We start from the raw sequence: 14,526 nt of genomic DNA on the forward strand, positions 1-14,526 counted from the left end.
TCTGTGCAGTTCACATCTGAAATCTGCAGAATATCAGAAATACCCTTCTTTTTCTTACCGACTTGTCGTCTGGAAGCAGGAGTGTAATCCGACCAGGAAGGGGTTGCTGGATGCCTGCTCAAACACGTGCTTCTCTGTCTGTACCCAGTCAATATCCTGAAATAGAAACCAGGGAGTGGTAATGAGGCTCCCGAATGCTCCTCACAGGCATCCTGGGCAAGGGGGAGGCAAGGGAGGAGTCTCTTTCCTCCGCTTTCAGGAAGACAATGCAGACAGGAAAAGAAAACACCCATTAGGAACTGCATTACCACCATTGTCACCATCCACCCCACCTCTACCACCACCACCACCATCATCATCGTCACTGTCACCATCACCACCGTCACACCACTGTCACCATACACCCCACCCCCACCCCCCACCATCATCGTCACTGTCACCATTACCTTCATCATTGTCACCATCCCTCCCACCTCCACCCACCACCATTATCATTGTTGCTGTCACCATCACCTTCACCACCACTGTCATCATCACCGTCACTGTCACCACCACCGTCATCACCATCTGCATCATCACTGTCATCACCATCATCACCACCACCATCACCATTGGCACCATCTACCCCCACCACCATCACTGTCGCTGTTACCATCACCTTCATCACCACCGTCATCACCATCACAACCATCACTGTCATCACCACTGCCATCATCACCGTCATCACCATCTCCATCTCCATCATCACCACTGTCATCACCATCATCATCACCGTCATCACCACCATTGTCATCACCACTACCATCATCACCGTCATCACCACCATTGTCATCACCACTACCATCATCATCACCACCACCGTCATCCTCAATGTCAACACTACCACCATCACAGTCATCGCCATCACCATCATCACCACCGTCATCAACATCTTCATCACCACCACCACCATGTCATCACCACTACATCACCATCATCACCATCACCACCATCATCGTCACCATTATTGTTACCATCATCATCACCATCATCATCACCATCATCTTCACCACGATCACCAAAGCTACCAGCTCTGGTTGTATGCTGGCCTCTGGTGGTATACTGGCCTCTGGCCTCCGGGCTTTGCCCTAACAGTTCCGGGAGGCAGGTATTATTATCTCCAGTTAGGACACAAGGAAACTGAGGTGGAGGGCTAAGCAGATTCCCCAAGGTCCCAGCGCTACCGAGTGATAAGCCCACACCTATCACCAGAGCACTAGCTTCAGCCACAGGGCTGTCACCCTCCCAATTCATGCTGCAGTTCAGCAAAATGCTGCAAGGTCAAAGTCAACTTCAGAGTGACAAAGATCCAACAGCTTGGTCTCATCTTGACCCCAGAAAGTAGAGCTGGACAAAGTTCTCAAGCCTTCCTAGGTCAACCCCTTGTCTTCGGGGTTAGAAAAATGACAGTGAAAGAAATGCGTCAAAATAGGCTGGAGTGCAGGGGTGCGATTACTGCTCACTGCAGCCTCGACCTCTGGAGCTCCAGCGATCCTCCCACCTCAGCCTCCAGAGGAGCTGGGACTACAGATACGTGCCACACTCGGCAATTTTATTTTTTGTAGAGGCAGGGTTTTACTGTGTTGCCTGCCCCCACTCCCGGAAGTTTCGTGGAAACAAATCAACAAACCATTAGTGAGTATCTATTTAGCCTCTGAGACTGTGTCATTCCTCCTCAGCGCCCTCCTCCTCCTCGAGGCTTGGTCCTCGGCCACCCTCCCTTCTCTTTGGAGGCAGATCCAATGGAGTGGCTTCGAGTCCCATCTTTCCACGCCGAGAGCTCCCAGCCCGGCCTCTCCCTGAGCTGCAGACCTGCCCCCCGACGGCTGCTCAACATGTGCACCCGGGTATCTCACGCCACCCCAGGCCACAAGCCGAGCTCCTCGCCAGCCCGCATCTCCTCCCATCTCCAGTGGCTGAAGACCTAGTGGGTCGGCGGTGACTCCTCCACCCCTCACCTGCCACCACCCGTCCCCCAGTGGCCCTCACCAGCAGCACCCACCCACTGTGGCCCCACAGGGACGTCGGCGTTGGCATCATGACCCACATATCACTCAGCACCCAAACTGAGTGGAACCTCCTGGAGACAGCACTGCTGAGTTCAAGGCCCTGCGTGGGGCTGGCGCTGCAGAATCGGTGGGAAGGGGCTTGCCAGTGACTCCTGGGGGAACAAGAGGCAAGCCTGGCCCCAGAGAGTGCAGTCTTTTTGTGGGGAGAAAGAAATTTCTAGAAACCATCCAAGCATTCAACAACTCCTGCAATCAGGCTCTTCTCGAAAGACAACCCCAGAGTCCCCACCTCGGCATCCTGGCCCACAGAGGATGATTTCAAGACAGAACAAAACCGCAGCAGCGACTCTTCCAAATGTCTTTTCTCAGGGTCCCGCAAACTTGCTCTCATACGTGGCATTAACTTTCCAGCTGACCGGGGCGTGCTGCAAAGGGGGTTGGAATCCTCCTGTGCTGCCGCTGGCCAGCAGCGGGGCTGTCAGCAGGGCACCACACCTCTCGGGGCCTCCGTTCCTCGGCTCAGGGCATGGACGCTGCCACCCACTTGTGAGTTCTGCACCCAGGGATGAGGGGCCAGTTGGACAGCCTGTGCACTGCACAGACATGCCCTGCTGGGAGGTAGTAGAGGCTCAGCCCCAGCCCCAGCTCTGCCCTCCCAGCCCCGAGCATGGCTGGCGAGGAGGGACCCCCTCTGTGGCCCATCGGGGCTCGACGAGCAGCCAGTTGCCTTCTGTGCTAGCAGCACTTGGTGACAACAGCATTACTGCCACCCACACGTTGGCCTTTTTTCTAATCCTGAGAGACGCAACCTGCATTCAGGAATGAAAGCAAAAGGCCAAAAATACCAGAAGCCAACAGGTGCATGAAAGATGCTGAACACTGTCAGTCATCAGAGACATGGGAGTCAAAGCCACCGCTGCACACCTGCCAGGATGGCGATCATCACAATCACACGCGTCACTGAGGACCTGCAGAAATGGGCCCGTGTGGTGTTGGCGGGGAGGAGAAACGGCGCGGCTGCGTGGGAAGCAGCCTGGCAGGTCCCCATCAGTTGAACAGAGAACTACCATGTGACCCAGCAACTGTACTGCTAGGTTTGCACTTAAAAGAACTGGAAATAGACTCAAACAGATTCTTGTACGCGAACCTTCACAGTGGCACCACTCACAACAGCCAAGGGTGGGAACACTATAATGCCCCTTGGCAGGTGCACGCACAAACGTGGGGCCTCCACTGGACAACGGAACATTACCCGGCCAGGCAGAGAGAGGAAGGCCTGAGCGAGCGGCCACATGGACGGACACTGGAGAAGCCAGACACCAAAAGCTCACACACAACTCCGTTCTGTCAAGCGTGCAGAAGACGGAAGTCCGCAGAGGAAGAAGGCAGATTGGAGGCCATGGGGCTGACGCAGAGCGGAAGCAGGGAGTGGGTATGGGGTCTCCTTTTGGGGTGAGGAAAATGTTCTGGAATCAGAGAGGTGATAGCTGCTCAACTCTGTATCTCAATATGCTAAAAGCCGCCTAACTGTACACTTTGTTTGCATATTTTATTATTTTTTAAAGACAGAGTCTCATTTGGTCGCCCAGACTGGAGTGCAGTAGCGTGATCTCGGCTCACTGCAATCTCCGCCTCCCTGGTTCAAGCGATTCTCCTGTCTCAGCCTCTGAGTAGCTGGGATTAGAGGTGTGCGCCACCACACCTGGCTAATTTTTGTATTTTTAGTAGAGTTGGGGTTTCACCATATTGTTCAGGCTGGTCTTGAACTCCTGACCTCAGGTAATCCACCTGTCTCGGCCTCCCAAAGTGCTGGGATTATAGGTGTGAGCCACTGCGCCCGGCCCTAACTGTACACTTTAAAATGGCAAATTCTATGTCATGTGTATTTTACTTTAATTAAAAGAAAAAGGTCTACGAAGTCAGAATTAAGATTTCAACAAACAGGCCAGGCATAGTGACTCATGCCTGTAATCCCAGCACTCTAGCAGGCTGAGGGGGGCAGAGTGCATGAGCGCAGGAATTCTAGACCAGCCTGGGCAATATAATGGAACCCCGTCTCTACAAAAAACACAAAAAATAGCGGGCATGGTGGTGCATGCCTGTAGTCCTGGTTCCTCCGGAGGCTGAGGCAAGAGGATCACCTCAGCCTAGCAGGAGGTGGAGGCTGCAGGAGGAGGTGGAGGCTGCAGGAGGAGGTGGAGGCTGCAGGAGGTGAACCGTGATCATGCTCTGCCCTCCAGCCTGGGTAACAGAATGAGACACTGCCTCTACAAAAAATACAAAAATTATACAGCTGGGGGTGGTGGCTCATGCCTGTAGTCCCAACACTCCAGAGGCTGAAGTGGGAGGATCACCTGAGCTGGGGAGTTTGAGGCTATAGTGGGCTGTGATCAAGCCACTCCAGTCTGGGTGACAGAGTAAGACCGTTTCCAAAAAAAAAAAAGATTTCAACAAATAAACCATTGATCCTATAATCAACAAACTTCTCCCCTAGAAACAGCTGGTGTGGGAAGATCTGCTACACAGAGCCACGGCAGCTCAGCACGTACTGCAAAGCTGGGGCCTTGTGCAGGACGGAGCAGGGCAGTGCCTCTGGGCAGCTTCCTGTCCCACCCCATCACCCGTCCAGTTCAGCTCAACCCCAGAGATTTCCTAACAAGGGTGATGACATCCTAAAACTCAACCGCAGTCTGCTGGAAGGCAACGTATCAGTGGGTGGCCATTCATGCGAAGGTTGCGGAGACCACGATACCCATCTTCACCTTTTCTAAGCTTTGATACGTGAGTGCTCTCGTGGTGGTCCCCTCACTGCCTGCAGTGTGCGGTGCACTGACAGCCGTACGGGCTTGCAGCCTGGGAGCAGGAGCTGCACTGTGCATCTTGGCTGTGGAGTTGGCTGTGCTGTTTGGGTTTGTGGAGTGGCCACTGTGATGTTCACACAACAGTGCCATCACCTAACCAGGCACTTTCCAGAACACATCCTGGTCGTTACACGATGCATGACTATTGATTCTGCACAAACTCCGTCAACGTGAGGCTAGGTCTCTCGTGCATGAATTCTGCTAAAGCCCGGAGGTGGCCCCAGGGCAGCGTGTTCCCGGGCCCCCGGGCCCCATGAGAAGCGGCACCTACCTCGTCATCATGCACCAGCTCTTTCTTCACCACTTTCATGGCGTAAATTTGGTCATTCTTCTTCAACCGCACCAGGAGAACCTTGGCATAGCTCCCGCGCCCGATGACTCTGATTAGGTCGAAGTCCTGCAGCCCAAGCCCCTGAGAGATTTTGATTCCATCCATCCCATCGATAACTGGCTTAAGGTCCTAGGGAGGGAGAACAAGACCCCAGAAAGTGAGAGGGGGGTTCCCGGGAGACTCAGAGGACCACGCATCACTCATGCGGTCCCAACAGAGACCTGCTCCTCAGAGCCCAGGGCCTCATGATTCGAGTCTCGGTTCTGTGTCCCACAGATCCCACCCCCAAACTCCCATCTAAACTGGGGCATGAAAGGTAAGAACTTAAGGCTGTGTGCTTCTGAGGAAGGTGCTAGAAAGCCAGAAGCTGTTCGTTCCACAGACCATGGCTCTGGTCACAGCTGCAGGTGGGAGGGACCCCCAGGCCCTCAGCCCTATCAGTGGGGCTGAAGAGGTGGCCACAGGGACATGTGGCCCAGGGCCTGGGCCCATCCTTCCTGATCAGTGCCCTCCCTCAGGGGAAGGAAGGTAAAGCGAATGCAGCTAATGCCTGCCAAGAGCTCCCAAACCGGCAGGCACACATTATTAGAAATAATTATTAGAAATACCCAGGAGAAAGGCGCTCCGAGGAAGAACAGAAGCCTCTGCCTCCCGCAAGCCACACCTGGCAAGGAGGTCGGGGTGGAGGCGGCGGTTCCCTGGGAGGTGCTGTCCTGTGCGGCAAAATGGATTCTGCTTTTTTTTTTTTTTTTTTTTGAGACGGAGTCTGGCTCTGTCGCCCAGGCTGGAGTGCAGTGGCACGATCTCGACTCACTACAAGCTCCACCTCCCGGGTTCACGCCATTCTCCTGCCTCAGCCTCCCCAGTAGCTGGGACTACAGGCGCCCGCCACCACGCCCGGCTTTTTTTTTTTTTTTTTTTTTGTATTTTTAGTAGAGACGGGGTTTCACCGTGTTAGCCAGGATGGTCTCCATCTCCTGACCTCGTGATCTGCCCGCCTCAGCTTCCCAAAGTGCTGGGATTACAGGCGTGAGCCACCGCGCCCAGCCGGATTCTGCTTTTTTTGAGACAGACTCCTCCTCTGTCGCCCAGGCTGGAGTGCAGTGGTGCGATCTCAGCTCACTGCAGCCTCCACCTCCCAGGCTCAGGCGATCCTCCCACCTCAGCCTCCCAAGCAGCTAGGACCACAGGCCCGTGCCACCATGCCCAGCTAATTATTTTGTATTTATTTTTGTAGGAACAGGGTCTCGCTATGCTGCCCAGGCTGTTCTCGAGCTCCTGGACTCAAGCGATGTGCGCAGCCTCCCAAAATGCTGGGATTGGAGGTGTGAGTCGCCGTGCTCAGCCTCAGATTCTGCTTTCTAAGTGCCCCGGCCTCCCTCCAGACACAGGATGGCCAGGAAGGAGCACGAGTTGTGAGGGTGACATTTGTTGGTGCTCTGGAAAGGAGTGGGCTTCGCTAGTGCAGTCCTTCCCTGGGTTTTATGAGCAGAGGCTGAGAACGCAGCAAGCTCTTCTGTTCCCTTCTCAGGGTTTATGGTGCAGAGCTGGCCACAGACGTGAGGCTCAGTTGAGCCTCTTGGCTCAAGTTGGGGAAGGACATGAAAGGGCTTCAGAGGGTTTGCCAGGATGGCCAAATGAGGCAACACAATTCGGAAGGCATGGTGCAGACACAACTTGATAAAAATTGCAGCTCAAAAGCCAGCCCCTGGGCCACTGTACCACCTGGGTGGAGAGGATGTGGGGCACGGCTTCCCCCACAGGGTGTGGTCCCCAGACTACCTGCGGGGACAGCTGCCTGCAGGTATTCATCAAGGACATGCCTGAAGTAAGACCCAAGAATAAGGACTTCCTTCTAGACATCCACACCCGTGAAGATTAGTCAGCAACACCCCGGACCATGTCTATTTCACATCTAGATTTCCGTGACTACCCCAGAGACAGGCTCACAGACTTTCCAGAGGACGTCGGAAATGGCAGCGAGCTGCTCCACACACTCACCTCCGAGTCGTCTTTAATGCTGTCATGCTTCCGGGATGAGGAAATGTAAGCAACTGGTGAGAGAGGGAGGAAGGAAGGGGCGTTACGGTGTGGTCAGGAATGCACTGGGAACACAGCGACCCTGTGGACCTTGCTCCTCTGCAGGGTGACGGTGAAGGGTGAATCCACACAGCAGCCATGTCTGATTCTAATTTAGAGTCTTCTGAAAATGCAGTTTCCTGGGCCCCACTCACACCTGCCGACTCTGACCATGGGACCTGGGGATGTACATTCGTGACATAGGTCCCCAGGGGTCCATCTGCAAATAATTCGTCACCGGATTTTGGTGTCTAGTGAATGGGTGGGTGGGGGCAGGAGTGGATGTCTGGTGGATGGATGGAGGATGACTAGATGGGGGATGAATGGAGGCCTGGATGGAAGATGGATAGATGGAGAGGTCAGTGCACAATAGATGGATGGATAGATGGAGAGGTCAGTGGACAATAGATGGATGGATAGATGGAGAGGTTAGTGGACAATAGATGGATGGATAGACAGAGAGGTCAGTGGATAATAGATAGGTGGATAGATGGAGAGGTCAGTGGACAGTGGATGGATAGATGGAGAGGTCAGTGGACAATGGATGGATAGATGGAGAGGTCAGTGGACAATAGATGGATAGATGGAGAGGTCAGTGGACAATAGATGGATGGAGAGGTCAGTGGACAATGGATGGATAGATGGAGAGGTCAGTGGACAATAGATGGATGGAGAGGTCAGTGGACAATGGATGGATAGATGGAGAGGTCAGTGGACAATAGATGGATGGATAGATGGAGAGGTCAGTGGACAACAGACAGATGGATAGATGGAGACGTCAGTGGACAATAGATGGATGGATAGATGGAGAGGTCAGTGGACAACAGATGGATAGATGGAGAGGTCAGTGGACAATAGATGGATAGACGGAGAGGTCAGTGGACAACAGATGGAAAGATGGAGAGGTCAGTGGACAATAGATAGATGGATAGATGGAGAGGTCAGTGGACAATAGATAGATGGATAGATGGAGACGTCAGTGGACAACAGATAGATGGATAGATGGAGACATCAGTGGACAACAGATGGATGGATAGACGGAGAGGTCAGTGGACAACAGATAGATGGATAGATGGAGACGTCAGTGGACAACAGATGGATGGATAGATGGAGAGGTCAGTGGACAACAGATAGATGGATAGATGGAGAGGTCAGTGGACAATAGATGGTTGGATGGAGAGGTCAGTGGACAACAGAGAGATGGATAGATGGAGACGTCAGTGGACAATGGATGGATAGATGGAGAGGTCAGTGGACAATAGATGGATGGATAGATGGAGAGGTCAGTGGACAGTGGATGGATAGATGGAGACGTCAGTGGACAACAGATACATGGATAGATGGAGAGGTCAGTGGACAATAGATACATGGATAGATGGAGAGGTCAGTGGACAAGAGATACACGGATAGATGGAGAGGTCAGTGGACAACAGATGAACGAATGGAAGATAGCTGGAGGATGGGTGGGTGGAGGATGGCTGGCTGGCTGGATGACGAGATGGATGGATCGTGGACAGATGGATAGGTGGTGGATGGATGGAGAATGGGCGGGTGGAGGATGGCTGGTTGGCTGGATGAGGGCTGGTTGGTTGGCTAGGTGGGTGAATGGATGATGTACGGATGAATATCTGTATAGAGGATAGGTGGGTGGAGGAGCAGGTGGGCAGGCAGTTGTTTGTGAGGCATCTCTTTTGCGTGAGGCACTGTGTGAACTAAGTGCTTTATGTTCTGTGGTCTCCCAATGAGACAGAACTCACATGCATCAAGTGAAAGTGAGGTTCTCACACCCCCGTGCAGAGGTGCAGGTGTGGAGGCTCAAAGCTGGGCTGTAAGTCCAACTGGTGTTTGAGATCTCTCTCTGAATGCTTCTTAGCAATAAAATAAGTCCTTCCCCACAACAAACAAAACCTCACAAAAATCCAAGGACCATGCCACTGCCACGCTGTGTGTGCAGCAGCCACCTTGCCAGGCTTTCCCCAGATAGGGCTCAGCTCTGTGCAGCAGCCAGATTGTGGGAGGTGCCCGGCCATGGTGGCCGCTGCACTAAGTGCCTTCGAGAACTCCCGGAGCTGGTTAGAGGAAGAGGCTCTGCACCCCTGGGCAACCACAACAGCACTTCACGGAGGCATCCCTGCCCAGCAGCCTCCAGGGAGGGCCAGCTCACCCTGCTCATCTCTGCCGGGGATTGAGAGGAGGCCCTGGAGAGCCTCATCCCCAGCCCCAGGGAAGGGTGGCCAGGCTTGAAGACAATGACCCCTGCAGAGCAGATGGGACTGAGAAAGGACTCGTGGCTAGAAGGCAGAGGTGAGCAGGGTGAGGTGAGGCCCAGGCTCTACCCGGCCGGAAGAAAGCAGCGCCTACTTCCATCTGTCTCCTCGGAAGGAAGGTCGGCGTCCTCGTTCTTGTCGTCTACTGGAGGCTCTTGGGAAGGCATGACAGAATCCTGCCGGAGAGACACAGAGATGGCAGCATGACCAAGTGCTGGAGCAGGTGTTACAATGTAGCTTCTGTAAACACTTTGTGACTTTTTAAAATTAAGAACTTTTTTTTACAGACAGGGTCACAGTCTGTCATCATCCAGGCTGGAGAGCAGTGGCGCGATCACGGCTCACTGCAGCTTCAACCTCCTGAGCTCGAGCAATCCTCCCGCCTCAGCTTCCAGAGCAGTGGGCACTACAGGTGCGCACCACCATGCCTGGCTAATTTTTGTATTTTTTTTGTAGAGATGGGGTCTCACCATATTGCTCAGGCTGGTCTTGAACTCCTGGCCTCAAGTGATCCTCCCACCTTGGCCTCCCAAAGTGTTGGGATTACAGGTGTGAGCCTCTGCACCTGGCCACTTCAAGACTATTTATGACTTACATATTTACACATTACAATGGGTATACTGTAATATAGTATATAAAAATCTAATTGTTATGCTATTTTACTGAATTAGATAAAGAACATAAACATTACCTATGATTCTGCAGACGGAGGTGGCCACTCGGTACTGCAGGCCATGACCTTTCCACCAAGTGCTTTATACAATGGGATATTTTGCACAATGCTTGGTCATCTCCCCTGTCCCAAAGCTGCATCCTGTCAGTAACCAAGCATCAGGGGGCCATTCTAAGGGCCTCTGGGTTCCGCCTGCAGATGTGTCATAATGGAGCCGCCAGTACTGGCGGTCAGCTGGGTGGCAGGCTCTGGCCTCCCTCCGCCTCTAGCTGACCACATTTCTGGGGCCGGTCTCATTTGCTTACGCTAAAGTGGACCTATGAGGTCAAAGGGCATTACAGGCTTTTTGGCAGATGCAGCTGAAGGACCTCTGGAAGGACTGTGCCAACGCATGCACCAGCCTGCGTGGTCCCCCATCCCTGTGGCTGGGGATCCTGGAGTGACACCCTGATCCAGACTCTGTCTTTATCCCGTAACAGAGGAGAGGGCACGTCACTGCCACAGGCGCCTTTCCTCCCATGCCACAGCAAGATGCAGATGAGCCACCCTCCCCAGACACACCCACTGCACGCTGCAGCGGGGCCCAGGGAGTTGAATGTTCAGTCCAGGCCTCACCCCCGTGGTTCAGTGAGATGCAGGGGACCACACGAAATGCCAGAGGCAGCCTTCAATAAGCAAAAGTCAATAAGGCCCCCAAAGGCCTGGATGCTTCAAGTCCAAGCACTCGGGGATGGCGGAGGGAAGGTGCCACCCTCATCACAGGCTGGGCATGGCTTCCCAGGGGGGATGCCAGGGAGAGGCTCCAGATGTTCAGAGCCTCAGCGTGCCCAATGCTACTAGGTCAGACCTGGCTTTCACCTCCACAGTCCTTAAGAGCTGGTTCAAGACTGGGGTATGAATGAACCTTACCTCCGACCCACTGAGCAGAGCGTGCCACGTCCTACCTGAGCCTGCTGCCTGAGCCTCATGCCCCAATGAGCAGAGTGTGCCGGGGGCTTGTGGGGGCTCAGGAAGATGGGTCCTATCCAAGACTGCCGCCTGAGTCTCACGCTGCAGCCCAGAGCTAGGACAGCACCACGGCCCCTCTTGAAGAACCCAGGGTCACCAAGGTCCACTTGGACAATGGGCTGGCTGCCACGCCCCAACCCCGCCCGTGCCCCCCAGGGCCTCCCCAGCCCTGCCACTCACCATATGCTTCCTGCAGGTCAGCGGGACGAGGCCGTGGCAGCGCTTATGGACCAGCAGTTTGCAGTTGATGCACCTGTAGCCTTGCCTCGCGAGGCCCCATATCCTCTCGCTGCACTGACCGCAGTACGCTCTCTGCAGGTGGGAACAGAGCGTCAGGCCCAGGCCACACTGAGGGGCCAGCGGAGAGGACAGGCAGGGCCTTCCACACCTGTACCTTCTCAAAAGAGGACACTGAGTCGGGCAACAGGCGGCCCCCGCACCTTGTCCCTTCTGGGCGCCAGGCTTGCCCAAGCTTGATAGCCTCCTCTTGGGTCTATCCCAAGGTTGGGGGAACCAATGGCCCCAAGGAGAGGCCTGGAACCCTGCTCTGCATGAGGGGACACAGGGGAGGTGCCATCGGGCAGGGGTGACGAGGTGCTGCTTCAGGCAAGGCCCCGTGGCTTGCAGGGGCTGGGGGGCTGCAGCTCCTGCTGCGCTCTGCGTAGAGCAGCCTGGGGTCCCGTCTAGGGCTAAGCAGAGTGTGTGGGGGCACCCCCTGCCTGACCTTCATTCAAACAGAACCTCCTCCCGACAGCCTCAGAGAAGGGGAACTCGGACTCATGAACATCCTGAACTGCTACACGGCAGCCTGCAATTATCTTAGTATTCTTTGTTCAGTATTTTTCAAGATTTTAAATGATCCTTCTTTATTCTTCATGGTTCTGAACAATTCGAAAATGATGGTAATTATCAGCTTGTTTGGCGATGTTTTCATGAACGTTTAAATGTTACAAAAGGCATGAGAATGAATGTTGTCGGGACCTGCTTGGACATTTTCTGCCTTGCCTAAGTGCCCAAAGTGTTCCTGGGAGTAAAGGGGTGCATCTGCACTGTCACCGTGTGCCCAGAGCCTCCAATTCAGATTCTTTCCAGACACAGCCCTTTCATATGCTTTTCCCTCTTTTACCATTTTTCACAAATTTCCTTCCTATTACAGAGCTCACCTCACACCTGAGTTAAGACGAGGAAATATAGGCTGGGCGTGGTGGCTCACGCCTGTAATCCTAGCACTTTGAGAGGCCGAGGCGGGTGGATCAGGAGGTCAGGAGATTGAGACCATCCTGGCTAACACGGTGAAACCCCGTCTCTACTACAAAATACAAAAAATTAGCCAGGTGTGGTGGCGGGCACCTGTAGTCCCAGGTACTCGGGAGGCTGAGGCAGGAGAATGGCGTGAACCCGGGAGGCGGAGCTTGCAGTGAGCCGAGATTGCGTCACTGCACTCCAGCCTGGGCGACAGAGAGAGACTCCGTCTCAAAAAAAAAAAAAAAAAGAAGAGGAAATACAGTGTACTGTGAACCGCCTGCACTGAATTCACGTGAGGAAACGGGACTGAAGAGAAAATACAGCACTGAGTTCACGTGAGGAACCGGGACCCTCAGCACATGTGGGCATCAGGTGCGGCTGAGCAAAGGGGGTCCAGACCCCCTACGGGACTCTCCTGCTCATCAGAAGAGCCTGCTCAGGACGCCAGGGCCTGGGGACCCTCCCCCCACCCACATAGCCTGCTTGTTTGGGTGGGGCCGGATGACCAGCACCTAGGACAGTGCCCAGCACACAGTGGGCATCGGGTAAGAAAACACACATGCACCATCGCTTTCAACTTCGTCCCAGGAAAAAGGAGCCGACTCCACATCCTCTGCGAATGCTACCTACATCAGCCCGGCCATGACAGAGCCACACCAGGACCGTGGGCTCTATTCGAAGGAGGGATGGGTGAGAGGGGGCATCCCACCCAAGACCTCTGATTCGGGGCCAATCTAGCTTAATGCCGGCATTGGGAGTTTTGCCCCAGTCGGCACCTGCTGGATGTGTGGACCCTGGAGTGAAAGGAGGCACTTTGGCTGTGCAGACCTGCTCCATTCTCCTCTGCGTCCACAGCGCAGAAGAACACCAGCTTCCATTTCTAAAACCATTATTTAAAAGTCATGTTCTTTTGGTATAATGTGCCTAATGTGTTTGGCTTTCTCTAGGTCACCATTTAACATCTTACTCTGCAACATTACGGTCCTAGTTAAGACCAAATTCACAGCCACCAGGTATCTTTACAAATTAACCAAGGTTGGCCAGGCGCGGTGGCTCACGCCTGTAATCCCAGCACTTTGGGAGGCCAAGGCGGGCGGATCACTTGCGGTCAGGAGTTCGAGACCAGCCTGACCAACATGGAGAAACCCCATCTCTACTAAAAGTACAAAAATTAGCTGGGCGTGGTGGCGCACATCTGTAATCCCAGCTACTCGGGAGGCTGAAGCAGGAGAATCACTTGAACCCAGGAGGCAGAGATTGCAGTGAGCTGAGATCACGCCACTGCACTCCAGCCTGGGCAACAGACTGAGACTGTGTCTCAAAAAAAAAAAAAAGAAGAAAAGAAAAACAAACAAACAAACAAAAAACAAATTGACCAAGGTTCCTTTCCGTGGGGAGCCACCCTTACCTGGGGTCAGGCCAGGACATCTGCTGACAAGGGCAGTGTGAATCTGCCAAGGGTTGGCACCCACCACAGAGACCTCACGTGTGTGCTTTGTAAGTGAGGCTGCCCAAGCTCTGTCAAAAGCTCTTGTTTCAAATCTATATTTGAATAGTAACATTTCAGGAAATGTGACATTAAAAAAATAAAACCTAAACCCCAAGTTTCCATTCTCAGAAACTCAGAGGAATTCATAGATTAATGGGTAAAAACGTTTTAAGTACGTCTTACATGCTGCCAACTTGTTCCTTGCTCATATTCCCTCCCTCCCTCCCTCCGACAGCCTCGAGCCTCGCTCTGTTCCCCAGGCTGGAGTGCAGTGGTACGATCTTGGCTCACTGCAGCCTCCGCCTCCTGGGTTCAAGCGATTCTCCTGTCTCAGCCTCCTGAGTAGCTGGGATTATAGGCACCTGCCACCACATCCGGCTGATTTTTTATTTTTAGTAGAGACAAAGTTTCGCCATGTTGGCCAGGCTCGTCTTGAACCCCTGACCTCAGGTGATCTGCCTGCTCCAGCCTCCCAAAGTGCTGGGATTACAGGTGTGAGCTACTGCACCTCGCCTCCCTGCTCAC

General features: G+C 53.7%; 1 protein-coding gene across 13 annotated transcripts in view; it reads right to left on the reverse strand.

Moving 5' to 3' along the window:
- The window catches only part of PRKCZ (protein kinase C zeta), a 137,473-nt gene that overhangs the window by 31,228 nt on the left and 91,719 nt on the right, over positions 1-14,526 (reverse strand). For 11 of the 13 annotated variants that reach the window (XM_024355843.2, XM_024355847.3, XM_024355845.2 and 8 more), the window contains 5 exons: positions 11,448-11,579; positions 9,681-9,762; positions 7,242-7,294; positions 5,181-5,369; positions 59-156 (listed from right to left, as the gene is read on the reverse strand). In XM_024355843.2, coding sequence (XP_024211611.1) covers positions 59-156; positions 5,181-5,369; positions 7,242-7,294; positions 9,681-9,762; positions 11,448-11,579 — 554 coding nt within the window. Of the gene's footprint in view, positions 1-58; positions 157-5,180; positions 5,370-7,241; positions 7,295-9,680; positions 9,763-10,277; positions 11,352-11,447; positions 11,580-14,526 lie in introns of those variants that run through there. The other 2 variants (XM_063787188.1, XM_063787184.1) reach the window with 2 other exon arrangements.

This window comes from Pan troglodytes, chromosome 1 (assembly GCF_028858775.2).
Source record: "Pan troglodytes isolate AG18354 chromosome 1, NHGRI_mPanTro3-v2.0_pri, whole genome shotgun sequence".
Classification (NCBI taxonomy): Eukaryota; Metazoa; Chordata; class Mammalia; order Primates; family Hominidae; genus Pan; species Pan troglodytes.